A 27172-nucleotide genomic window follows, 5' to 3' on the forward strand; every position below is an offset into this window, starting at 1 on the left:
CTATTTTTATGATAAATCTAACAAATCATTCTGCAGGATTTTTAAGAAAGGAGCTTAAAATCTTCTAAGAGTTTAAATGTGAAAAATACTTTTAAAAATTCATGCATACACTAAGGGGAAGCACACACTGATAATTTTATGTTTGTTTGGCAAATACCAAAAAGGGGAAGATTGAAAGGATATCTTCGATATATTATTTATTTTGGTATTTGTACGATTAAACATAAAATTAAGAATACATAGATACTCTCCATTAGGACATGGATTTAATTGATCCAAATTAAAGTCAAAAAGTCAAACTAGCAAAATCATGTATTTTAAACAGATAAACGAGATATTTCATTTTTGCAAAATATCAAAACTATATCTTTATGGAATATATCTCTAAGGTAATATGATCAAAGAAGAAACATCAAGATATGATATTTCTTAGATCTGTATTGCAACAGGAATATAACAACAAGCTCGAATAAGGAATATATCAGAAATATTCTTTAGAGGTCTCGTGCTATATCAAAATTATTTAACTATTCACTCCAAAATATATCTCTACATATATCAAAAGAGTTTTTATTCAAAGTTTATTAATATTCATGGTTGGAATATTAATATCCAGTTCTGCAAATCATTTGTGTATACTTACAGTAATTTTATCCCGGTTCGTAAAATCGGCATTTCCCGGAGAAAATTATTCAAAAATACTAAAACACATTTCCTATCATCCAAATATATTTTATATATTAAGAAATATATTTTAAGAAATTATTAAAGTCAAAACTTTGGTCAAAAGATCCATATCCTTTATTTTAAGACCAATGATATTTTCACTCGGAAGAAAGACTGACAAGAACAGTTTTATTTTTAGATAAAATACTTTCACATTCTAGAATAACTTGAAATTTTTGTATGGATTATTTAAATGGTATTTTCTAAGTATGGTAAAAATTTCATAACATTTAGAGTATTTTTGTTCGGGCACAAAAATCGAGGTAGTTGGTCCCATAGTTGACCACGTTTGTCCTAGATTCCATTGACCAAGGTTGACCAAAACTTGCAGGACATCATTTTATATTATTTAAGTAATTATCATATTTTTTTATGGTATTTATTTAAGAGTTTTTAAGGCTGTCATAGTTAATGGTGTTTAATCCTTAATTAAATGATTAATCAATGATTAAAAGAAAAAGAAAAATATATATTTATTCAAATATACCAGCTGAGTTTTTGAACCTATAAAGTTATTTGTCTCATATGGCAAGTTTCAAAAAAACACACTTTACTTTCCATGTCATCAATCCCAGTGACATCCACCATCCACTATCCATTTTTCTCAAATCTGCACCATTCAATCCACCCAACTTCTCCTATAAATAAAACCCCACCCAAACCCATTTTTTTCAAGCTAAAGAGCCACAAAGTTTCTGGGATTATTAAAAGAAGTGTCTCTCTTCATCTCTTTCAAATTCTATACACACACTTCTTCTCAAAAACCTTCTCTCTCTTCTATATACTTACATATATACAAGGTTTTTGAAACCCAAGCTTAGCTTCATTCAACCAAGCTTTATCCCACCAAGTAAGCTCATCCACTACCATTTCCCGGCCTCCCGAAGGGCTGCCCAAGTTCGACCAAAGTGCGAAAATCCGGCCGAACCTCCGGCGAATTTTTCCGGCGAACTTTTCCGACCGTTCTTCAAAAGTAGTAACTTTTAACTTCTTATTTGAGTTCTTTTTATTTGAGCTTTGTACTTAATTTCTCTACTTCATCTTAAGCTCTAATACAAGATCTCTTATAAACAAAGTTCTCAAGAGAACTAAGATTCGAACTCAGAATTCGAATAAGTACTTGATCTTAACATAAATCATCTAACGAAGAAGATCTATAATCAAAAAGTACTTCATCTCCAAAAGGGAGATTATATTTGACCCAAGTTCACGAGTTAGCCAATTATTTTTATTATTGGACCTTGGCTAACAATTATTCGTGCACATAAAATATTACGAAATAAAGTTTTAATCCCTTCTAACATCTTTAGTGTTCCGGGGGATTATAACTCGGTCTATAAACACTTCGTAATTTGTCAAATATCAAAATGGATGAAGTTAATGAGTTAGCCAATTACTTGCACTTTATTTAATTGGATCTTTGCTAACACATTTTGTGCACATAAATTATTTTGAAGCATAGTTTTAATCCCTTCTAACATCTTTAGTGTTCAGGGGGATTATAACTCGTTCTATAAAAACTTCGTAATCATCCGTTAAATTTAAGGACGAATCAAATCCATGAGTTAGCCAATTAATTTCATGTTATTTAATTGGATCTTGGCTAACACATATCATATATATAAACAATTATGAGTCATATCGTATAAGCCCCTTCTAACAACTTTCAGTGTTCTATGGGGTTATACTACGATATCTATAAAATACTCGTAATTATTCGTCCAAACTTCGAAAGCACAATCTTAAGCCAATTACTTGCACTTAACTTATTTGGATCTTGGCTAAGACTCATAAATCTTATAAACGTGCTTGAAGTTAAAAGAGTATACTTTGACCTTATAATCGTCAATATACAAGTATACCTTAAAACCTTAAGTTGATATACTTAAAGGTAAATTACAACTCTGAGGTTGTAATTAAATTATTCTTCGATCTATAAATATATAATTGAAAGAAGAAGAATATTAAAGAAGTCATAAGCCATAAGTGCTTAATATAAAAAGACTTCTCATATTACTCCACCTATCTATTCAATCTATAAAGGAGTAATCATAAAAATACTTTGACTACTATTTATTATCTTAAGTCAAGTATTCTTATTTAGTTTTAATATTCTTATTTGAATATTTTACTATTTGTGGACTAGTACAGTAACATACTAGTTCAAACCATCTTTTCTATATTTGGTTTGTTTCGTGGATTGTCTTATTAGTTTTTTAGTGAGGTGAAGTGACGTGAGGTGATTCCCGTTCCAAGACCCAAGTCCTAAACGTACTAACGGGGAGTTAGTTGTCTTCGCACCGTGAAGAAGAGGAAAGACCCAAGACCAGATCACTAAGATCTAAGACTGGAAAAAGCTAAGGAAGCCAAGTCCACACAAAGGCTCTACAACAACTTTGATAAAATAGCGGTGAGTTATTGTCTAAGATAAGTTGTGTAGGTATTACATTTATTTTGAGGTGGTGACCCTTGTGTTACACACCAAGACAAATACTTGTAAGGTTGTAAAGGTTTCTCCGCCTACTAAGGAGCGAATTTATTATAAGGGAAAATTCTGAGTCCGGGAGAGGACCTCGGGGACTGGAGTAGGGGTGAGCGAATCTATTAGAGGTTGCGCCATCGCGAACCAGGATAAAATCACCGTGTGGTATTTTCTTTCCTTGCACTTTATTTTTTCACACATATAAACTGCATAACCACTCGGCAAAGTTTTAAAGAGGGATAAATTATTTTAAAATGCCATAACAATTTTTAAATTGGTAATTAAGCTATTCAACCCCCTTTCTAGCTTAGAAAAGCCCTCATACGGGACCTTATAGAGTGAATAATATGATTGGTCATGACATTTAGTCAATTTTGTTTTATGGCCCCTATGTCAAAAAAACACGTAACCACATTAGAAAAGATGGGGATAAACCTTGAAATGAAAACTAATAAAAGCATAATACTGATCATTTGAATTAGCAAAAGAGAACGACACTATCATCAGGTTGTGGAGCATACATAAATACATTACAAAATATGAATCCAAGATAACCTAAATGCATGGTAAATTGTTGAATACTTCTTTGTACACTACATTCTGAGTAATATTGGTAGTGAGACCCATCTCCGATTTAATATATATTCTAAGGCCTTCAGGAGATGTCACACGACTTATTGCAACGTACAGTTACCCATGACTGAATACGGGTTTAGGTAAATATAAACCAACATTGTTAAGGGATTGTCCTTGCAATTTATTGATTGTCATGGAATAATAGATTTGCAAAGGCATTTCTTCCTTATCAACTTGTATGGTAGCTTCGAATCTGTCGGAAAAAGTTCCATTCGAGGAATAAAATTCCTAGTGCCAACAAAATTCCCAGCGATTACTTCGCACTCGACACAGTTGGGAAGTAACTTAGTCACCATCATCCTTGTTCCATTGCATAAGCCCAACGTCTGGTTTAAGTTACGCATTAGCATAACAACGACCCCTACCTTCAGTTTAAGTTCGTAGCTAGGTAGTCCGGGAACAGTTAAGGAGTTCAAATATTCTGGGGGAAACTATTATTCAACTCAGTCTTAGTTCCAGGATAATCCTCCGCATGATCAACACTGTAATAAGATTGTGATTCCCCATGGATTCTTTCCACAATTAAGGCATTTACATGAGCTACTGTGTTGTTGGTGTGAGTTAATATAGCTCTTTCACTCAAGTAAGTTGGATCGCTGAAATGCTGTGAAAATTCAGGGAATGTGCTATCTATCATATCATCGATGTAGTTTTCATTGCCTACATTGCAAAATTCAGCGGGGATGCATATATCATCCTCAAAGGCTCCATTAGCAGCTCTTTCAATTTCACTGTCCCTTATATCAAGAACCCATTATGCAAACTTCTTCATGCGTTCTTGATCGACTGGATGTGTACCTCTATTGATACGCATATTCTGTACCAAGGTATGGAGCTCAACACTATTCCACAACTTTGATCAGATGACGGAAGCTGACACAACTTCACTCCGAGATGATCCAGGTATAACTGGTAAGATCTGGCAAAAATCACCACCAAGAACTATGTTTATTCCACCAAAAGGGATATGAAACCGTCTTGGCTCAACAGACTTCATAATATCACGCAGAGAGCGATCAAGACACTCAAATGCATATCGATGCTGCATAGGTGCCTCGTCCCATATTATAAGACTAGTCTTTTGTAGAAGCTATGAAATATCAGAATGCTATGCTATATTACATGTAGAACAATCATCCAAAATATAGGTATTTTAAACCTCGAATGAGCTGTCCGGCCACCTGGCAAGAGGGTGGCAGCAATATCGGATGAAGCAACATGAAGAACTATCATACTCTCAGATCTCAATTTTGGTATCAACATCTTCCACATGAAAGTCTTCCCACAACCACCGCTACCTTAAACAAAAAAAACCACCATCGGTCCTCTGCAGTGACTTCATTATTGAGTTGTATACCTACAATTGTTCTTCATTGAGTTCAGAGATGAGAGCTATGTGCTCTTTTTCCATCTCGTGGATATCATAACTTGTTTCTTCGATAATGAGATTATTCAAACCACAATCCAAATAAATGTTGGGTGGTTGAGGCATCTGATTGAAATCCTTCAATGATTTACCAATGGACTTGAGCAACTTATGAATTTCTGTGAATAAAACAGGGTGATCTCAGTTAAAATATAAAACCTATTGTAATTAGACATATATACATAAATTCTATAAAGGAAGATGTTAAATTCATACCTACAAGAGCATAATACTCTAACTGTTTATTATTAAGCACCAAATCTGGATTTCCACTAAGCTTCCTACGAATTAACAAATATCATCCATCATATGTGCACAATGATCATTCCACAATTTCTTCAAATCAGTCACTCGGCAGTTGACCATTATGTGTACGAACAGTTGACATATTTGTGTTGCCAATCCACTCATCGAACACTGCTGCATAACTTGGTGCCATTCATTATCATCATCAAGGAGGCCATATTCTCTACATGCATCCTGAAACGATAGACAGACTTTACCATTCACTGTGCTTAAGTGTTTAAATGAAGTAGGCCCTCGGACCTTGGTGAGAAGGAGACGCAAGTACCATAGCTCTCCGGTACCATGATGAGTGTAAAACAATCTTCCAATCTGTAGACCTCGCTTCCTTACATTCCAAACCGTATCAAGCTCATTCCATACATAATGTCTAGGTATCTCATCATAAGTGAATTTCCGAGCTTCAGGATCGGTATAATTTAGTTGAAAAAAAGCTTCTAGATGACTTAACTTGTTCCTCTCTCTGGCAACTACTTTTGGTAATGGTTCAGTCTCCTTAAATGTGCAATTTCTTTCCCCTGGGAGATGAAAAGATAAATGATAAACAGAGTATGTCCGGTAGTGTAAATTAAACCCAAAGATTCTCCATGTTTCCTCACATGCACATATATATATATATATCTACCATTAAAATATTGCTTAATCTCATCTACAAGGAGATCATTGTTCGAAGATGATTGGTCTTTCTTACGTCTTTTAATCTCAACAGTAGCTCGATCATGACCCTTGAGACAATAATTAAAGAGATATTTTATACTCCTTGCATGACAACATATTTCCATATTTATATGACATTGGTATTTCACCAATAAGTCCCGGTTATATGGAACTACCCACTTATTGTCCATCTGTTTTTCTTTTCCACTTGCAGCTTTAGGCAAATTTTTCTTTTGACGTCTATATATTCGAAATCCAGAATCATCAAATGTGGTGGTTGCAGAATATCTAATTCAAAAATAGTTATATATGGTCAATGAACTGTGGAACTGAATATTTCAATCAAATTTAAAATGCTCAATACATCACAAATGAATTTAAAGTGCTTACTTTTTGGGATAGTTCCTAATACACTTGAAGTCTTTCATGCATAGGGATTTTGGATTTTCAGAACCACATGGCCCATGAATCATGAAGGACTGAACAACAGAATACCCAGCAGGATCTTCGTCTGGATCAGGAACTTCTGCGGATACAAACTTGTCTACATTTGACTGTAGATTTTTCTTCGCATCAGGACTTCACCATATCAACATATGCACGTGAGGCAGCACTCGCTTCTGGAATTCAACAACATACATCACTGCAAATTTAATATACATCAGACTATATTGTAATAACCCCAATTTTTGAAAATTTTTGAAACCCTGATGAGTAGTAACTTTTACTGACTATCTTGATTTAGGAAAATTATCAGACCACACTATATAGGAGTACTATTATGGAAATTCTAAAATCGTATTAGTATTCCATAAAGTAAATGAGTGTATGTAAAGATCGTCAGAATCAAAATTCGTACACTTTGATTTTTCCCGAAAATCCACCAGATACCGAAAGAATTGAGTATAAGGCAACATAATTAAAAGTATATAAATTCAAGGATTATAAGAGAGGATCATAAAAGGAATATAAAATATTGAGAAAGGTTTAGGGGAACCTAATAGTAAACCCAGCACCTAGGCTTGGGTTACGGTATTGCATCATAATTCCAATTGGATGAATAGGACATTCGTTGGAGTCACCGTATACGATGATCAGTCGTACTACGATAAAAGTAACCTTATTTACATGTAGATGGACGATTCCCTTTTATTATTGGTTATCACCCTGGCCACATTCGGGCCTTTTCTGTGTTCGTCCCTCTCAAGTACACACTTCGCGTCTATTTCTCTCAAGACACGGTTTTGCGCCCATCCCTCTCAGGTATACATACTCCACATGTTCATCGGTATATAAAATACTTTCTCATGTGGTAGTAAATTGATAGTCTCCCCAGTCCATGAAGTATTGGAGTCTACCCCTCCTTATCCTTGTAAGAATCCCATCATATATATGGAACTTATATTATTCCCCAAGCATAGTGCTTGTTGATAGGTACACTTGGATATGTACGTATATATATGTACTTCCGAGAATTTTCGGAGGAAGTACTAAGGATGTGAGTTGGCCGTTATCAACATATTTGTTATATAAGGGGGAGTTTCTTTTGAAACTATATTCAAAATATTTAAATAAGTCGAGATAATATTCTCCGACGTTCTGAAATTATTCGAATGATTTTTCAAAAATCAGAAAGTATTTTAAATCAGGATCTATGATTTTTAAATCATTAATAAACCCTTTAATGAATAACAAATAATTAAATGATAATCGATAAATAATTAACCTCGAATGAGTTTACACTTTAAAAGAATATTTAAAATACTATTCCTCAACTAGTTTATGTCTACACAATCAATAATCTTTAATGTTAAATCGGGTTTAAAATAAATAATCATTGGAGTATACTTCTCCCATAATAAAGGAATATGTATATAATATTTATTGTTCAAATAATAAAATATAGTTGAGGGAATATGATCGTTGGGAAATCGTTTTAATAAAAGTTCGAGGTATTTTAATGTTTCGTAAGTGGACGTTGAGTCCCTTTAAAACATACTATTATGGACTTGTAATTGTCCTAATATCACTGGAATGATTCCCGGATTTTCATCATAAAATCCCAACCGACTCTCGGTCTTATAATTATACTTCACGCTTAAAGCAGAAATAAATATTTTACGATACATATACTTATCGTACAACATCGCTATATTATGCAAAAATTCAATAACTATGTATCATGGCAAACATGGTATTTATGCAATGATAATAAAATAATCCTTTCATAACACAACAGTAAGTGGAGTTGGGTTCGTAAACTTGCCTAGGTATCTCGAGGTGGAGGATGCTCTAGGTTCCGCTCGGAAATCTATAATCATAACATAATTCACTTCGTTAGGTCCCGTTCTAATTTACGGCTAACCGCACTCATGCGCTAATTATTATGCACCCTCTCAACTTATTTTATCCTTATTATTCCTTTAAGTCCTTATTCACATCATGGTCGCTTCATTTTTCAAAGATAAGTTCATTTTCATTTTCGTCGTCGGCTCCGCTTATGGATTCTACGGTTTCTAATCACGCGGTCTCGGCTCCGATATTTTTATAAAACTGAAAAATCATTATTTTCACTTGAAATTTTTATGGCAGTTAGGGAACTCAATATTCTGCTCTTTGTAAAAATTTCATGATTTATGAACACTTTAAGTCGATCCTTTATATTTTCAAAGTTCGTGATTTGTAACAGTTTTTGTCGCGTAAATCACTTTTAGTAAAACGGTCATAACTTTTGATCCGTAAATCGGAATCAAGAGATTCAAGCGCCTAAACGATCCTTATAACATTTTCTATCATAATAAAGGGTTAGTTTTCAATAAACTACAGTTTACATCTTCGGGACTTTCTGCAGAAACTTAAACTTACGTTTTGCTCGTTTTAACGAGATTACCTTTATGATCGGAGTTTCGTTCACGCCTTAAATCTTTATACTATCACCAAAAATCACCATATTATCATCAACACACTAACTCCTCTCAAGAACATTATGTTCTTGAGGCAAAAATAATCAACCTTAAATTTACTTAACTAAACATCAAGATCTTAACAATATCACCACTAAAACTAGGTTTATAACTATATACTAAAAGGATCTTTAATTTGAATCTTAAGTAAAGTTGGGTCAAAGATTTTTACCTTTCTTGAAAGCTTGAGATGTGTTCTTGAGGATGGTGGAGTCTTGGGAGTGCTTGGTATGGTTTTTGGAACCTAAAACCACCATTGAAATCAAGAAACCAAAGAAGAGTTACTATTCATACTATTCACTAGCAACTTTCTTGATTTTATTTCACTCATCAAACCTTGATAAAAAGAGATCAAAGAATTATCTTACCTTAATTTGGTTGTTAGGAAGCTTGAGAATTAATGGGAGGATTTATCCATGGCTAGAACTTGGAGATTTGATTTTGAATTCCTTGGTGAAGAAGAAGAAACTGAATGGAACAAATGGGGAGAAAAGAAGTGTTTTTATGTTTGCTTCCTTGGTTGCTTCTAGGAAATTATGTTGGTGATATCTTATATTGATTTGATATTCTCTTGTTTAGAATCCTAGGTTTATTCTTGTTGCCAAATCCATGGACAAATCTAAGTAGCATCATAGTTTACAAGCTAAGCTACTTGTTTTAGCTTCCTTAGCTTACTATTTCATTAGCCTTGGTTGATCATCCTATATCTAGCTCACTATTTGATAAAGTAACCATGGTTACTTTCTTACCATGGTTAGTTAGTGCGTTACGTTTATTTAATCGTTTACGCGTTCGCTCAGTCGCTTAAACGTTTTCGTAATACTTCCTCGTAATTGGTTCGCGATGTATTTCCTTTCACATTTATTCCTTATGTCTTGAATTATCATACTTGGATATAAATCTGTAGGGTTTTAATCTTGTAATTATATTGGGATTCCCGTAATCCTCGATGATTCGTAAATATGGTCATTTTTCAAAGTTCATTTTCTTCGAAAACTAATAGCGTTTATATACACTCATTTGGTACGTATAATCATAATATCAACTCCGAAACTCATTTTCTCACGCACTACATAGTGTGGGCTCAAAGGTTTTTCTCATCCGTCAGGGTTACTATTCATTAAACATTTTACAAGGTCTCAAAAATTCGAGTTATTACAGCCGTGAAGGTTGTATTATGGTTTGATTCACATTTCTTCTGATGATTGTACGATACTCAACCGTAATAGTAGTTTGGTAAAGATTTAATTCATGTTAGCACTGTGAGGCGGCTATCTATCTTAGAAGGTCCTATCTTGAGATAAGCCAGGACCATGTTACGAAAGGACTAAATGAACCTTTGAGCTTCATGTCTCCTAATAAAGACATACGGTTAATAATGGTATTAACCTGCTATCGTTGCTTTCATTGAAACTCTTCTGCAATTTTATCTGCTTCATGTCGTATGTACGCCAAGTTCAAGAGTGTTCTTCATGAATCAGGAAATGGTGATTATGTTGCCTCCTTAGAAGAATTTGATACGACGGGTATGGACTCCGTATTATTAGCTATTAAGATTCCAAGGAAAACAAATGACTACCGTAGGTCCGTGGTGGACTATAGTAATGCATCAACGATTCTATGAATATTTAGACGATGACAACTATGAGAGTTGTATTGTAATGAGCATTGAGATTGAGTACCACTAATCGGGTCATGGTGATGTATAAGTAATCATCGTTAGACTAACTAAGGCGATCATTTATCTATGATATATTTATTCTTTCTTATCGACAGAGAGTCGTATTACTATACGAGGAAGGTTGTGGGGAAAGCGTAGAATTCTAGTAACGACGATGTCTAGAATGAAATCCCATATTCGATTTTTCAATGTCGAGGGAGTTTCAAAGATGATTTTTTATAAGCTCGAGCAAGAGCATGGGTCCATAGAACGATGGATGGAATAGTAGATATTCAGGCACGTGAATCGTGATGCGATAATACTTGATGTTGATTTATGTACATATGTTTCATTCTCCTTTGATAAACCTCTATAATTCAGAGGTAGATTCCAAGCCAAATATTTTGTGGTAGTATTTCTTTTATAACGCTCTTAAATTTGTTCTTTTCTTTCTTCTTTTTATTTCACGTAAACTGAGAAGAACAACCCTTCCAGAAGGGGTTATTGCCGAATGACTATCTATTTGTTTGATAGAAGCCTAGTAGGATACCACATGTTGTTTAATTGCTTGTCCAGTACTAAAGGCTGGCCACCTTCTATACTAGCTATACGATATAACAAGTGTTCATGATCATAGTGATCTCTCAATAAATTCTTTTACTTCTATATGAAGGACCAAGCTTTTGAAGATGGAAGCATTTAGAGATGAAGTGGTATCAGTACAGTGGTATTCCGAATCTAACGCGTTCGTAATACTAAGGTTAACACGATTATTAAAAGGTTATAGGATGCTAATGAGCAAAAGTGTAACCAGTATAATATTAGGTACGGAAGGTAGTATCGATTACGAACTAGAAAAGAATAAGTATTGAGAAGCAAAAGCTATAGCGCTAGAAGCTATGATGAGAGTCTGTACGATAGACTTGAAAGAATTTGGAATGATCACTTAACAAGGATTGAGTTTTCTTACGACAATAGATCATATATCAGTATCGAGATGTCACCTTATGAGATCCTTGAGGGAAGACAATGTCGATCTCCCGTATATGTTAGGATGAAGTTATAGAGCACAAGACGCTCGGACCAGCAGTGGTCTAAAGGACCAAGGATATAATAGTTCTAATCAGAGGACGACTGGTAGTAGCCCAAGATGGACATAAGAAGTATGCTGATTTCACCACGAAAGGAAAAAGAGTATGAAGTAGGGGACCTAGTGTTGTGAAAGGTATCCCCTTAGAAAGCCTTGGAAAGGATTGATGAGGTTCGGAAAGAAAGGAAAGCTAAGTCCACGATTTGTTGGACCCTTGGAGATATTAAGACACATTGGGAAGTTAGCATATGAGCTAGCTCTATCCCCGAACCTGTAGCAAGTTCATAACGTGTTCCACATATCCATGTTAAGGAAGTGTAATCCGGATGCCAGACAAATAGGGGCATATGAGTGAATAGACATGCAACCAGACATAAACTATATGGAGCAACCAGAAAGGGTTATAGATCGAAAAGGAACAAGTGCTTAGGAGAAGGGTTATCATGTTAGTCAGGGTTTTGTGGAAGAACCACAATGTAGCAAAATTGACTTGAGAGTTAGAAAGTATAATGCTAAAAAAGTATCCCTATTCATTTTCTATCTGATTCCGGGACAGAATCCTTTTAAGGAGGGGAGACTGTAATAACCCCAAATTTTGGAAATTTTTGAAACCCTGATGAGTAATAACTTTTGCTGATTATGCTGATTTAGGAAAATTATCAGACCACGCTATATAGGAGTACTGTTATGGAAATTCTAAAATCGTATTAGTATTCCATAAAGTAAATGAGTGTATGTAAAGATTGTCAGAATCAAAATTCGTACACTTTGATTTTTCCCGAAAATCCACCAGATACCGAAAGAATTGAGTATAAGGCATGTAATATCCGGGATATATCGTGTAATTATTTTTGATATAATTATGTGTGCCCAGTATCTATTCTGTGAGTTAATTGTTAAGTGTTATCTGTACTTAAAAATTCAAAAATAATATTAATTGAGTATTTTAATTTTTATATGTCCAAAATAAAATATAGATAATTGTCATATCTTCCTAATTATTTTTATGTTGGTTTATGGATTTATAAGAATCATATGAAATTTCTAAAATCTTTTTCCGGGTAATTAAAATCTATTTTATAAAAACGGGAACCAACCGACGTCAACCGTTGTTATGTTTTTGGAACCCGAAACTCTTTCGAGAACTCCTTCCTAACCTAATTGTAATATTCCGAGCATTTTCCATGTTTCGACTTTTTCGATCCGGCTTACGGTTTGTCCTACGCGGGTCCCGGCGCAACATTTTCGATGCAATATTCGTTTCGGTAAATTAATAAAACCCGTATTCTTGATAAACGGGAGCTTTTTATTAAACTATCCCAATTATCACTTCGTAATACGTGTAACCAGGCGCTGAGACCAAGACCGCGGTACAAATTGTACTGATTTGGATAATTATCCCGAAAACCGATACCGTTTGGATCAGTATTTACAAATAAACGTACCGTTTTATATCCGGAATGATCCAACGGGATACTAATTTTCCATAATTATAAATAGCCTTTTACCGTATTTTATTTTGTATCAAAATCATTTGTAGATAGTTAATTATATAATTTTTAGAGAAAAACCCTAATTACATAAACTGTTCTAAGAATCAAACAGCAAAACGAAGGCGTTACCGATCTCTGTTTTTAAAGCTTGAGTAACCAAAACGAAGGATTTGAGGTGTTCTATCAGATTCTGAGCTTTGTTTCACTGCAGAAATCAAGGTTATTTTTTATAAAAATTTATTTATTTTCGAATTTATTTTATTAAAAATATGAATTTTTGTTCGGATGATTGTTTGTATGATTTGATGATTGCATGTTGTAGAGCTTGTTTTCCTGATGATTTTCATATGTCATACGTCTGATTTGGAGTTCAATAACATGTTCAAATTTGAGTTTAATTTTCGAATTTCAAAATTAGGGTTTATAACCCGTATGAATGTTTTCAATTGAAATTTCGGGGTTTTTGATTCAGGGGTTATTAGCTGTTGATTTATAGTGGGTTGTGTTCCTTATAAAATTTGCAATCGATTGATATATAGCTCGTTAACAGAGGATGCTTGAATCGAAAGGAGTTATGTTTTAAAAATTTGCGATGTTCGCCGGAAATCGGCGATGTTCTTGGCCAATTTCCGGCCAGAACAGGGATGATTAGAATGTTTTGAATGCATGAAAAAGTTCCTGGTGTTGTGTAGTGTTGATCTGGAGGCGTTGGTGGGGTGAGGACGCCGGGATCGTCTTCTCCGGCCACCCCCGACTTTTTCCGGCGACTGGACTGCAAAATTGCAGTTTGGTCCCTGCAGTTTTGAAAACGATGCAGTTTGGTCCCTGTAGTTTCCAGACTTTGCAAATTTAGGATTCCTGTTTATAAAATGTTTAAAAATCATATTTCCTATTTATTTTTATTATAAAAATTCATTTTTAATTTCTGAAAATTCTAAAAATTATTATTTTAATTCCGAAAATTATTTTTTATTCACAAATAAATCTGAATTAATTAGTTAATTAATTTCAGTTAATTTCTAATTGATTAATTGGTCAATTAATTCAAAAATTAATTGATTAATTGATTTAATTAATTATTAATTGATTTTTAATTAATTATTTAATTAGATTTAATTATTTAAAAATGATTTAAAAATTCCGAAAATTAGTTTCGAGCTTTAAAATATTATTCTAAATTATTTCCAAGGCTCGATAATTATTCTAAAATTGTTTCGGAACCAGAATTGGCCAACCGAACCCTGTTTATTATTCCGAAATTGATCCAACGACCCGTTTTAATTCCGAAAAATGTTTTAAAAATCATTTTAAATACCCGAAAGCATATTTATGACCCTAGACTTCTTTATAAATAATATATCATTGATTACGTGATTTATTATGTGCTATATGTGACTTATTAATTGACTATCGGTGTATATATTCGGAGTTTACTTGATTATTGCATAGATTTCAATCCGTTAATCGGATTTGGGTAAAACGAAGGGTAGATAGAAGTATGCGTTGAATAGAATCCTGTGAGTTGATGATTGATAGATGCTTATGATATATGAGTAGAAGAGGCAAGGCGTAGGAAAGGGAAACAGGTAGTTGAGGAGTAAGACGATTGTGATTGAAAGCAAGTGCAGGATAGTAAGCTAATATCAGGCAAGTGTTCTGAACTTTCTCGAGATATTGTAATTCTTGATAGTCTTGTTGACATTGCAAGTGCTTTGAAGCACGGAAACCTAAATCCTGATTTCAGTTATTGTTCTTGAGCTATGAACCATATTCTTTCTAATCCATTGATTATTGTATACCCAAACAAGAACCACAAATCTAAGATACTACTCCACAAATACATACAAACTAAATACCAGACACTAAACTGAATTATTATATACTCAATCCATGATATCTTATGCTTTGAAAGACCAAATCCTTGAAACCCTGAAACGTTGTTTCCTTTGTTATCCAATTCTTTCATTACCCAGCATTCAAGCTTTGAAAGTACCTTGTTGATCCTTACAAGGATTTAAACCCTTTCATTGTTAAACATTTATTGTTGTTAATGATTTCGGTTATTGTTTATTATTGCATATTCTGTTATTATGTTAGAATTGGATTGTTTTTATAAAATTGTGGACCAGATTCGCGGTCAGACCATATAATGGTCAAGTTAGGCCAATGTGTGCCTTGGATCCAGTAGTTAGAGCAATGCTGTGTGCCTTGCTCGGGGTTAGTGCGTGACTGATCAGCAGCCTAACCTTGGTTTTTAAATTAAAAGTATAATATCCAATTCTAAATCCTAATCCATTGTTCACTTGATATCATAACCATATTCACCTGATGATCATTATTCTCAGTTTTGTCATTGTGACTTGCTGAGCTAGTTAGCTCATTTGTGCGATGTTATTTATATTCTTTCCAGTTAAAAAGGAACCAGTTAGTAAAGAGGATCCCCAGTCCAGCGCGAGAGCTAGGGGTTCAGGTTGAGAAAGCTGAGCTAGTAGGCTTCTTTTGGAATAATTTAAGTTTGTAAAAGTTTGTATTAATGTTTAATACTCAGTTTGAGTTTGAAATAGTTGGGATTTGAACGGTTTGTAATATATTAGTGTGTGTGGCTTGTGTGCATACTTTAACCTGTTGCGGTCCGTGGTGGTTGGTAAGTAGGGTCACTGCATATATTATTATTATCTTTATTATTGTTATAAGCAGGTTATAATTAAGGTGTGTGTGTGGACCCCAAACTTCTGACCCGGGTTTGGAGGGCGCCACAGGTTTGGTATCAGAGCTACAGGTTATAAGTCACTGACACAAGCCTAGGTTAATGGGAATGGGTAGAGGGTTAGGATTAGAAGTAAGGCATAGGATGATAGAATGTTGAGAGGTTGAGTGTTTCGGTATAACCGGTATTAGTATAGTTTGCGTTGTGGTACGAGATTCTTATATTACGATATAATTTCAGATAGCAGAGATGGCCGACTCTTTTATTCCCGTATCAGCTGATCACTCAGAGCCTTCAGTTGGAGTGCCGTTTTCGGATCCACGTCCTGTGATTCCACCAGCATTGGCTATTCTACCTCCACCGGTGTTGCAGCCCGTACCATTGCAGGGTATTCCACCTCCAGGCATGAGGCCACCTATTAGAGGACCCCCACCAGCTGATTCAGATTCCACTGGGCATTCAGTAGCGAGTGCCCCATTCCAGTCTACATTGCCCCCAGTTCCTTATTACCGGTATGAGGCTCTTCTATTGGAGCGTGATTCCTTGTTGGCTCAGATCAGAGAGTTACAGCATATCATTAGGACTATAGATGTTGATCGTGGTGTGAGGGAGCTTCGAGAGGAGATTTACGTGACACGGAGGGTTATTGAGGCTAGGCTACATGGAGCCACACTACCTGGCAGAGGCCCTGATGCACTGCTGGGCTGGGCTACTGAGGTGATGGAGGACTTTGAGAGGCTGGCAGGACCAGAGTTTCCTTGGAGCTGAGTTAGAGATTTTGAGATGGAGATGCTGAGTAATATTGTTAAGGTTATGTAGTATGGACAGTAGTGTGTAGTGTGTATCAGTAGACTTTTGAGTTGTATTTATAGACTAGCGATGCTGACTAGTGAGTAGGTTGTTGTACCCTGTTTGCTTTTACTTTCGAAGCGTCTTTACGCTTGTACTACCCTAAAACTTTTGATCTATATATATCAGTATCTTTTTCCTTTCCAGCACTGTCATTTATTTTATTGCACCAGTTATACCCTGTGATACCATGTACCCTATTTTCCATAACTGTTTATATTCTATAAAGAAGCATGCAATTTACTTAGTTACAACTGTTTTCAAAAAGAGACATTCATGTTTTACAAAACTTTTCTTTTATGCAAATATTTGATTCAAAAGCTAAATAAATTGATTGATTCTTTACAGAAAATGCCTCCCAAAAGAAATACCCGCACCAACACCCAGAATGAAGAAACCAACAACAATAATAACCAAGATGATACAACCCAGAATGTGAACCCAGGACCCATGGACCCAGCAATAGCCCAGATTCTTCAAACCTTGACCCAACAAACAGTTCACCTGACACAACAACAGCAGAGACAGACCAATCCCCAGGTAACTTTCAAAACTTTTCAGGCAGTAAACCCACCAGAATTCAAGGGTTCCTTAGAGCCAATTGAAACAAATGTGTGGTTAAAGGAAATAGAGAAGGTTTTTGTCTTAGTGAAAGTAAAGGAAGAACAGAAGGTTGAGTTTGCAAGTTACTATCTGAAGAATGAGGCCACCTATTGGTGGGAAATGGTGAAGACATTGGAAGGCACAGATGTTATTAGTTGGGAAAGGTTCAAGGAATTGTTTTTAGAAAAGTATTTTCCTCAGTTTGTTCAGGATCAAATGGAGCTGAAGTTTTTAGAGTTAAAGCAAGGGAATATGTCGGTAACAGATTATGAGGGTAAATTTGAGGAATTGTCATGGTATGTGCCGTCGTATGTTGATACTGATAGGAAGAAAGCTAAAAGATTCCAGCAAGGTTTGAAACCATGGATCAGAGGGAAGGTAGCCATTTTTGAATTGGATACCTATGCAGGAGTTGTACAGAAGGCTATGATCGCAGAGACAGAGAGTGAGATGTTCCAGAAAGATAAGGAAAGCAAGAAAAGGAAAGTTGAGGGAAGTGAGGGTCAGTCACAAACAGGGAAGTTTTCAAACTTTAAGAAGGGCAAGTTTCAGCCAGGGAGAAATTTTAATTTCAGAAGACAAAATGCAGGAGACGGAGGCCAGGGCAACCGTCCAGCTAATGTGAATCAGCCGAATCAGTTGAGATTAACTTTTCCAGATTGTCAAGTTTGTGGAAAGAAGCATGGAGGAATTTGTAACAAGTTAAACGTGGTATGTTTTAAATGCAACCAGAAAGGGCACTACTCAAGGGAGTGCCGAAATCAGCCAGCAAGAGAGCCAGCAAATAAGGATCAACCTATCCGGAATCCAGAAGTGAAAGTTCCAGTCATTGGATTTACATGCTTTAAATGTGGGAAGCCAGGACATATGGCCAGGGATTGCAAGACACCAGCCCCAGTCAGTAATGCATTAAGGATTATGGGATCTACCCCAACAGTGAATGAGACTCCAAGGGCTAGAGTTTTTGACATGTCGGTGAAGGATGCGATCCAGGATACGGATGTCGTGGCAGGTACGCTTAATGTGAATTCTTTATGTGCCAAAGTGTTAATAGATTCGGGAGCAACTCGATTGTTTGTTTCACAAGATTTTGTTAGTAAGTTAAATTGTCCAGTTGGGTATTTAAATGAAATAATGACTTTGGAATTAGCAAATCAAGAACGTGTAACTGTTAACCAAGTTTATGGGAATTGTGAGATTGAGATTTCTGGTAGTAAGTTTTGTGTAGATTTGATACTGTTTAAGTTATGAGAATTTGACATTATATTAGGAATGGATTGGTTATCTAAGCATGATGCTCAGATAGATTGTCGAAATAAGAAAGTAATGGTGAAAACACCAGATGAAGGAATAGTAACGTTCAAGGGACAGAAGCAGGTAAAGAAGTTCTTAACGATGATTCAAGCCAAGAAGTTACTACGGCAAGTATGCGAGCATTTCGTAGCATATGTGATTGACAAAAGTCAGGAGCCAGCAAAACTTGAAGATATCCCAGTAGTGAATGAATTTCCAGACGTATTTCCCGACGAATTGCCAGGGCTTCCTCCAGATAGAGAAATTGAATTTGCAATCGATTTAGCACCTGGAACAGAACCAATATCCAAGGCCCCGTACAGAATGGCGCCTGTTGAGATGAAAGAGCTAGCAAAGCAATTGCAAGAATTGTTAGAGAAAGGAGTAATCAGACCCAGCGTATCCCCGTGGGGAGCCCCGGTATTATTTGTCAAGAAGAAAGATGGAAGCATGAGACTGTGCATCGACTATAGGGAGCTCAACAAATTGACGATTAAGAATAAGTATCCGTTACCCAGAATTGATAATTTGTTTGACCAATTGAAGGGAGCCAAGTATTTCTCCAAAATTGATTTAAGATCGGGATATCATCAACTAAAGATTAAACCAGAAGATATACCAAAGACAGCTTTCAGAACAAGGTATGGGCATTACGAGTTTTTAGTGATGTCTTTTGGATTGACCAACGCCCCAGCAGCGTTTATGGACCTGATGAACAGAATTTTCAAAGAATATTTGGACAAATTCGTTATAGTATTTATAGACGATATTTTGATCTATTCAAAGACGGAGGAGGATCATGCAGAACATGTAAGGACAGCTTTGGAGATTTTAAGGAAAAAGAAGTTATATGCTAAATTGTCAAAGTGTGAGTTTTGGCTACAGGAAGTTCAGTTCTTAGGACACATAGTCGGTAACGAAGGGATCAAAGTGGACCCGACAAAGATCGAGGCAATTACGAATTGGGAAAGAACGAGAACACCCACTGAGGTAAGAAGTTTCTTGGGATTGGCAGGATATTATCGACGATTCGTTCAGAATTTCTCAAGAATTGCAACACCATTAACAAAGCTTATACGAAAGAATGAAAAGTTTATATGGAATGACAAGTGCGAAGAAAGTTTTCAGAAATTGAAGCGGAGATTAATCACAACATCTGTTTTGTCACTTCCAGACGATCAAGGGAATTTCGTAATTTATAGCGATGCTTCTCATAAAGGATTAGGATGTGTTTTAATGCAGCACGAAAAGGTGATTGCGTATGCGTCAAGACAATTGAAACCACACGAACAAAAGTATCCTACTCATGACTTAGAGCTAGCAGCTATAGTTTTTGCTTTGAAGATTTGGAGACATTATTTGTATGGAGAAAAGTGTGAGATTTTCACGGATCACAAAAGTTTGAAATATATATTTACCCAAAAGGAACTTAATATGAGGCAAAGGAGATGGTTAGAATTGATCAAGGATTATGATTGCTCGATTAATTATCATCCCGGTAAGGCGAACGTGGTGGCAGACGCATTAAGTCGGAAGGAAAAGTTAAATGAGTTATCAGTACCTGAAGATATATATAAGGAATTTCAGAAATTGGAATTGGAAATTAGAGTTTGCAAACCTGAGGAAGCGAAAGTGTACAGTATGACTTTCCAGCCGGAGTTGTTGGAGAAAATAAAGAATTGTCAGAAAGATGTAATGGATCAAGATATAAATCGTTTGGTAGGTGAAGAATTATGCACGCAGAAGGATGATCAAGCCATTTTGAGATTTTCATCTAGAATCTGGATTCCACCAGTGACGGAGTTAAAGAATGAAATTTTACAAGAAGCACATAGTTCAAGATATTTCATCCATCCAGGGAGTACCAAAATGTACAGAGATTTAAAGAAGAATTATTGGTGGCCAGATATGAAGAGGGAAATTGCGGAATGGATTAGTAAATGCTATACCTGTCAGAGAGTTAAAGTAGAGCATCAGAGACCAAGCGGATTGCTACAACCATTGGAGATTCCAGAATGGAAGTGGGAACATATTACCATGGATTTCATAGTTGGATTACCAAGGACAAGGGCTAATCATGATGCCATTTGGGTTATAGTGGATAGACTTACCAAGTCAGCTCATTTTCTGCCTATAAATGAAAGATTTTCGCTCGACAAGTTGGTCCATATGTACCTAAAAGAAATTATAGTTCGTCATGGAGTTCCAGTATCTATCGTATCTGATCGAGATCCAAGGTTTAATTCAAGATTCTGGAAGAGTTTTCAAGAATGTTTGGGAATAAGACTGAATATGAGTACAGCTTATCACCCCCAAACGGATGGCCAAAGTGAAAGAACGATCCAGACAATCGAGGATATGTTACGTGTTTGTGCTATTGATTTCAAAGGAAGTTAGGACGAACATTTACCCCTGGTAGAGTTTGCTTATAACAACAGTTATCATGCCAGCATTGGAATGCCACCCTATGAAGCCTTTTATGGACGCAAATGTAGATCTCCAATATATTGGGACGAAGTAGGAGAACGCAAGATACTTGGACCTGAACTGGTACAGCAGACAAAGGAAGTTGTTGAACTTATCCAGAAAAGATTAATAGCCGCTCAAAATCGTCAGAGGAAATATGCAGACCAATCAAGGAAAGACATGGAATTTGAAGAAGGGAGCTTGCTATTACTGAAAGTATCACCATGGAAAGGACTAACGAGGTTCGGAAAAAAAAAGGGAAGCTAAGCCCAAGATATGTCGGACCTTTTGAGATCCTAAAGCGCGTTGGCAAAGTAGCTTACGAATTGGCATTACCTCCGCACATGGAGCACATTCACAATGTTTTTCATGTATCGATGCTTAAGAAATATAATCCAGACTCCAGGCATGTAATAGAATATAAGCCAATAGAGCTTCAGGCAGATTTATCATATGTAGAGAGTCCGATAGAGATTCTAGAAGAAAGAGAGAAAGTATTGAGAAATAAAGTGGTAAAGTTAGTAAGAGTATTGTGGAGAAACCCAAAGGTTGAAGAGTCAACCTGGGAGTTAGAAAGTGATATGAGAGAAAAGTACCCTCATTTGTTTTCTTAGGAGATTCTGAGGACAGAATCCTTTTAAGGGGGGAAGGATGTAATATCCGGGATATATCGTGTAATTATTTTTGATATTATTATGTGTGCCCAGTATCTATTCTGTGAGTTAATTGTTAAGTGTTATCTGTACTTGAATATTCAAAAATAATATTAATTGAGTATTTTAATTTTTATATGTCCAAAATAAAATATAGATAATTGTCATATCTTCCTAATTATTTTTATGTTGGTTTATGGATTTATAAGAATCATATGAAATTTCTAAAATCTTTTTCCGGGTAATTAAAATCTATTTTATAAAAACGGGAACCAACCGACGTCAACCGTTGTTATGTTTTTGGAACCCGAAACTCTTTCGAGAACTCCTTCCTAACCTAATTGTAATATTCCGAGCATTTTCCATGTTTCGACTTTTTCGATCCGGCTTACGGTTTGTCCTACGCGGGTCCCGGCGCAACATTTTCGATACAATATTCGTTTCGGTAAATCAATAAAACCCGTATTCTTGATAAACGGGAGCTTTTTATTAAACTATCCCAATTATCACTTCGTAATACGTATAACCAGGCACTGAGACCAAGACCGCAATACAAATTGTACTGATTTGGATAATTATCCCGAAAACCGATACCGTTTGGATCAGTTTTTACAAATAAACGTACCGTTTTATATCCGGATTGATCCAACGGGATACTAATTTTCCATAATTATAAATAGCCTTTTACCGAATTTTATTTCGTATCAAAATCATTTGCAGATAGTTAATTATATAATTTTCAGAGAAAAACCCTAATTACATAAACTGTTCTAAGAATCAAACAGCAAAACGAAGGCGTTACCGATCTCTGTTTTTAAAGCTTGAGTAACCAAAACGAAGGATTTGAGGTGTTCTATCAGATTCTGAGCTTTGTTTCACTGCAGAAATCAAGGTTATTTTTCTAAAAATTTATTTATTTTCGAATTTATTTTATTAAAAATATGAATTTTTGTTCGGATGATTGTTTGTATGATTTGATGATTGCATGTTGTAGATCTTGTTTTCCTGATGATTTTCATATGTCATACGTCTGATTTGGAGTCCAATAACATGTTCAAATTTGAGTTTAATTTTCGAATTTCAAAATTTGGGTTTATAACCCGTATGAATGTTTTCAATTGAAATTTGGGGGTTTTTGATTCCGGGGTTATTAGCTGTTGATTTATAGTGGGTTGTGTTCCTTATAAAATTTGCAATCGATTGATATATAGCTCGTTAACAGAGGATGCTTGAATCGAAGGGAGTTGTGTTTTAAATTTGCGATGTTCGCCGGAAATCGGCGATGTTCTTGGCCAATTTCCGGCCAGAACAGGGATGATTAGAATGTTTTGAATGCATGAAAAAGTTCCTGGTGTTGTGTAGTGTTGATCTGGAGGTGTTGGTGGGGTGAGGACGCCGGGATCGTCTTCTCCGGCCACCCCCGACTTTTTCCGGCGACTGGACTGCAAAATTGCAGTTTGGTCCCTACAGTATTGAAAACGATGCAGTTTGGTCCCTGTAATTTCCAGACTTTGCAAATTTAGGATTCCTGTTTATAAAATGTTTAAAAATCATATTTCCTATTTATTTTTATTATAAAAATTCATTTTTAATTTCTGAAAATTCTAAAAATTATTATTTTAATTCTGAAAATTATTATTAATTCACAAATAAATCTGAATTAATTAGTTAATTAATTTCACTTAATTTCTAATTGATTAATTGGTCAATTAATTCAAAAATTAATTGATTAATTGATTTAATTAATTATTAATTGATTTTTAATTAATTATTTAATTAGATTTAATTATTTAAAAATGATTTAAAAATTCCGAAAAATAGTTTCGAGCTTTAAAATATTATTCTAAATTATTTCCAAGGCTCGATAATTATTCTAAAATTGTTTCGAAACCAGAATTGGCCAACCGAACCCTGTTTATTATTCCGAAATTGATCCAACGACCCGTTTTAATTCCGAAAAATGTTTTAAAAATCATTTTAAATACCCGAAAGCATATTTATGACCCTAGACTTCTTTATAAATAATATATCATTGATTACGTGATGTATTATGTGCTATATGTGACTTATTAATTGACTATCGGTGTATATATTCGGTGTTTACTTGATTATTTCATAGATTTCAATCCGTTAATCGGATTTGGGTAAAACGAAGGGTAGATAGAAGTATGTGTTGAATAGAATCCTGTGAGTTGATGATTGATAGATGCTTATGATATGTGAGCAGAAGAGGCAAGGCGTAGGAAAGGGAAACAGGTAGTTGAGGAGTAAGACGATTGTGATTGAAAGCAAGTGCAGGATAGTAAGCTAATATCAGGCAAGTGTTCTGAACTTTCTCGAGACATTGTAATTCTTGATAGTCTTGTTGACATTGCAAGTGCTTTGAAGCACGGAAACCTAAATCCTGATTTCAGTTATTGTTCTTGAGCTATGAACCATATTTTTTCTAATCCGTTGATTATTGTATACCCAAACAAGAACCACAAATCTACGATACTACTCCACAAATACATACAAACTAAATACCAGACACTGAACTGAATTATTATATACTCAATCCATGATATCTTATACTTTGAAAGACCAAATCCTTGAAACCCTGAAATGTTGTTTCCTTTGTTATCCAATTCTTTCATTACCCAGCATTCAAGTTTTGAAAGTACCTTGTTGATCCTTACAAGGATTTAAACCCTTTCATTGTTAAATATTTATTGTTGTTAATGATTTCGGTTATTGTTTATTATTGCATATTCTGTTATTATGTTAGAATTGGATTGTTTTTATAAAATTGTGGACCAGATTCGTGGTCAGACCATATAATGGTCAAGTTAGGCCAATGTATGCCTTGGATCCAGTAGTTAAAGCAATGCTGTGTGCCTTGCTCGGGGTTAGTGCGTGACTGATCAGCAGCCTAACCTTGGTTTTTAAATTAAAAGTATAATATCCAATTCTAAATCCTAATCCATTGTTCACTTGATATCATAATCATATTCACCTGATGATCATTATTCTCAGTTTTGTCATTGTGACTTGCTGAGCTAGTTAGCTCATTTGTGCGATGTTGTTTATATTCTTTCCAGTTAAAAAGGAACCAGTTGGTAAAGAGGATCCCCAGTCCAGCGCGAGAGCTAGGGGTTCAGGTTGAGAAAGCTGAGCTAGTAGGCTTCTTTTGGAATAATTTAAGTTTGTAAAAGTTTGTATTAATGTTTAATACTCAGTTTGAGTTTGAAATAGTTGGGATTTGAACGGTTTGTAATATATTAGTGTGTGTGGCTTGTGTGCATACTTTAACCTGTTACGGTCCGTGGTAGTTGGTAAGTAGGGTCACTGCATATATTATTATTATCTTTATTATTGTTATAAGCAGGTTATAATTAAGGTGTATGTGTGGACCCCAAACTTCTGACTCGGGTTTGGAGGGCGCCACAAAGCAACATGATTAAAAGGATTTAAATTCTAGAATTATAAGAGAGGATCATAAAAGGAATATAAAATATTGAGAAAGGTTTAGGGGAACCCAAGTAATAAGATCCCGGATATGATCCTTTAAACGATGAACGAAAATGAAAGTTAAGTGAACCGTATAACAGATAAGCGGTCATTAACCAAGTAATTAAGGTTAAATCAAAGAGATTAGTGGATGATGATGTCATTACACCACAAGTAGAAGACATGTGTTAAAAAGATGACACAGGCATGATGACATAAGAATGACAATGGGTTTTGTTTGTTGGTTTATTATGGGCCATGTAAAATTTACCATGGTAAAAAGCTAAAGGATTTTCCAAGCTAAAAGAAAGAGAAGCAACCAACATAAATCATAAAACACAAAAATTAGAAGTTGACTTTTGCTTCCAAGAACAAAAGCTCCCGGCCAAAACAATAACAGCAACTTTAAACTGCCATATCTCCTTCAATACTCCCACAAATATTATGTTCCATAGCTCGTTGGAAAGGTATTGAGATGTCCTACAACTCTTATTCACAAGTCTCGTCCAAATAAGCATGGTAAGACCCTCATATTTACAGTTCTTTCAATCGGACTTTTAGAAACTTCAAAACCTAACTTTGTGTTCTTGATTTCTTTAGAAAGATCAAGCTTGTAGGAGGTTAGATTAAGGATCCCTAAGGCTTCCTAGCAACTTAACACCTACCAAGGAAGGTATAAACTTCAAACCCTAACCTTTACGTTTTTTGTTAGTATATTTAATGGTTGGTTTTGTGAAATGAGAAGCATGGATTGTGATTATTAGTACTTTGGTTTGATTTGGAAGTGTTTTGGTAATTGAAGCTTGTTTATAGTTCATAGGTCTTGATTGTGGTTGTTTGAGTTAAAAATCTTGTAGGTTATGGACTGATGTATTATGGTTTAGGTGAAGTTTTTTTTATTGATGGTTATGAGTTGGTTGGTGGTTAATTGAAGTGGTATGATCATGGGTAATCGCGTAAATATAGCCGTCGTAATGCCCGTTTTCATTCAACTGCTTATTTTAGTGTTCAGGACAGAAATCCAACTGACTAATCTATAACTTTTCCATATTTAACTAGAACGTGTCGTAAGCTTCGTTTTGATATGTCGTTCGCTTAGATCCGATTTAAGGTTTAGGAGAAGCGGTCGTTTTAAGTTACGGCGTTTCGTGAATGAACCTTTACCCCTCGCTTTACTTTGAGACCTTGTTTAAGGCCCTTAAAAGACTAATTGGATTATGAAACAATTATGTAAGGGGGGTTTAGGATGTTGGTAGAGTATTTGTGACGCCCTCCAAACCCGGGTCAGAAGTTTGGGGTCCACACATAAACCTTATTTATAACCTGCTTATAACAATAATAAAGATAATAATAATATATGCAGTGACCCTACTTACCAACCACCATGGACCGCAACAGGTTAAAGTATGCACACAAGCCAAACACACTAATATATTACAAACCGTTCAAATCCCAACTATTTCAAACTGAAACTGAGTATTAAACATTATTACAAACTTTTACAAACTTAAATTATTCCAAAAGAAGCCTACTAGCTCAGCTTTCTCAACCTGAACCCCTAGCTCTCGCGCTGGACTGGGGATCCTCTTTACCAACTGGTTCCTTTTTAACTGGAAAGAATATAAACAACATCGCACGAATGAGCTAACTAGCTCAGCAAGTCACAATGACAAAAC

At 35.2% G+C, this 27172-nt stretch overlaps 1 protein-coding gene across 1 annotated transcript in view; it reads right to left on the reverse strand.

Moving 5' to 3' along the window:
• Window positions 1-4256: 4256 nt before the first annotated feature.
• Window positions 4257-27172, reverse strand: part of LOC141679779 (uncharacterized) — a 53267-nt gene continuing 30351 nt past the window's right edge. Inside the window, exons 6-14 of the mRNA XM_074486184.1 lie at window positions 6621-6809; window positions 6407-6518; window positions 6199-6298; window positions 5650-6091; window positions 5487-5551; window positions 5303-5389; window positions 5004-5142; window positions 4723-4917; window positions 4257-4581 (exon numbers count right to left, since the gene is read on the reverse strand). Of these exons, the coding sequence (XP_074342285.1) occupies window positions 4257-4581; window positions 4723-4917; window positions 5004-5142; window positions 5303-5389; window positions 5487-5551; window positions 5650-6091; window positions 6199-6298; window positions 6407-6518; window positions 6621-6809 (1654 nt within the window). The remainder of the gene's footprint in view (window positions 4582-4722; window positions 4918-5003; window positions 5143-5302; window positions 5390-5486; window positions 5552-5649; window positions 6092-6198; window positions 6299-6406; window positions 6519-6620; window positions 6810-27172) is intronic.

Source organism: Apium graveolens, chromosome 8 (assembly GCF_009905375.1).
Source record: "Apium graveolens cultivar Ventura chromosome 8, ASM990537v1, whole genome shotgun sequence".
Taxonomy (NCBI): domain Eukaryota; kingdom Viridiplantae; phylum Streptophyta; class Magnoliopsida; order Apiales; family Apiaceae; genus Apium; species Apium graveolens.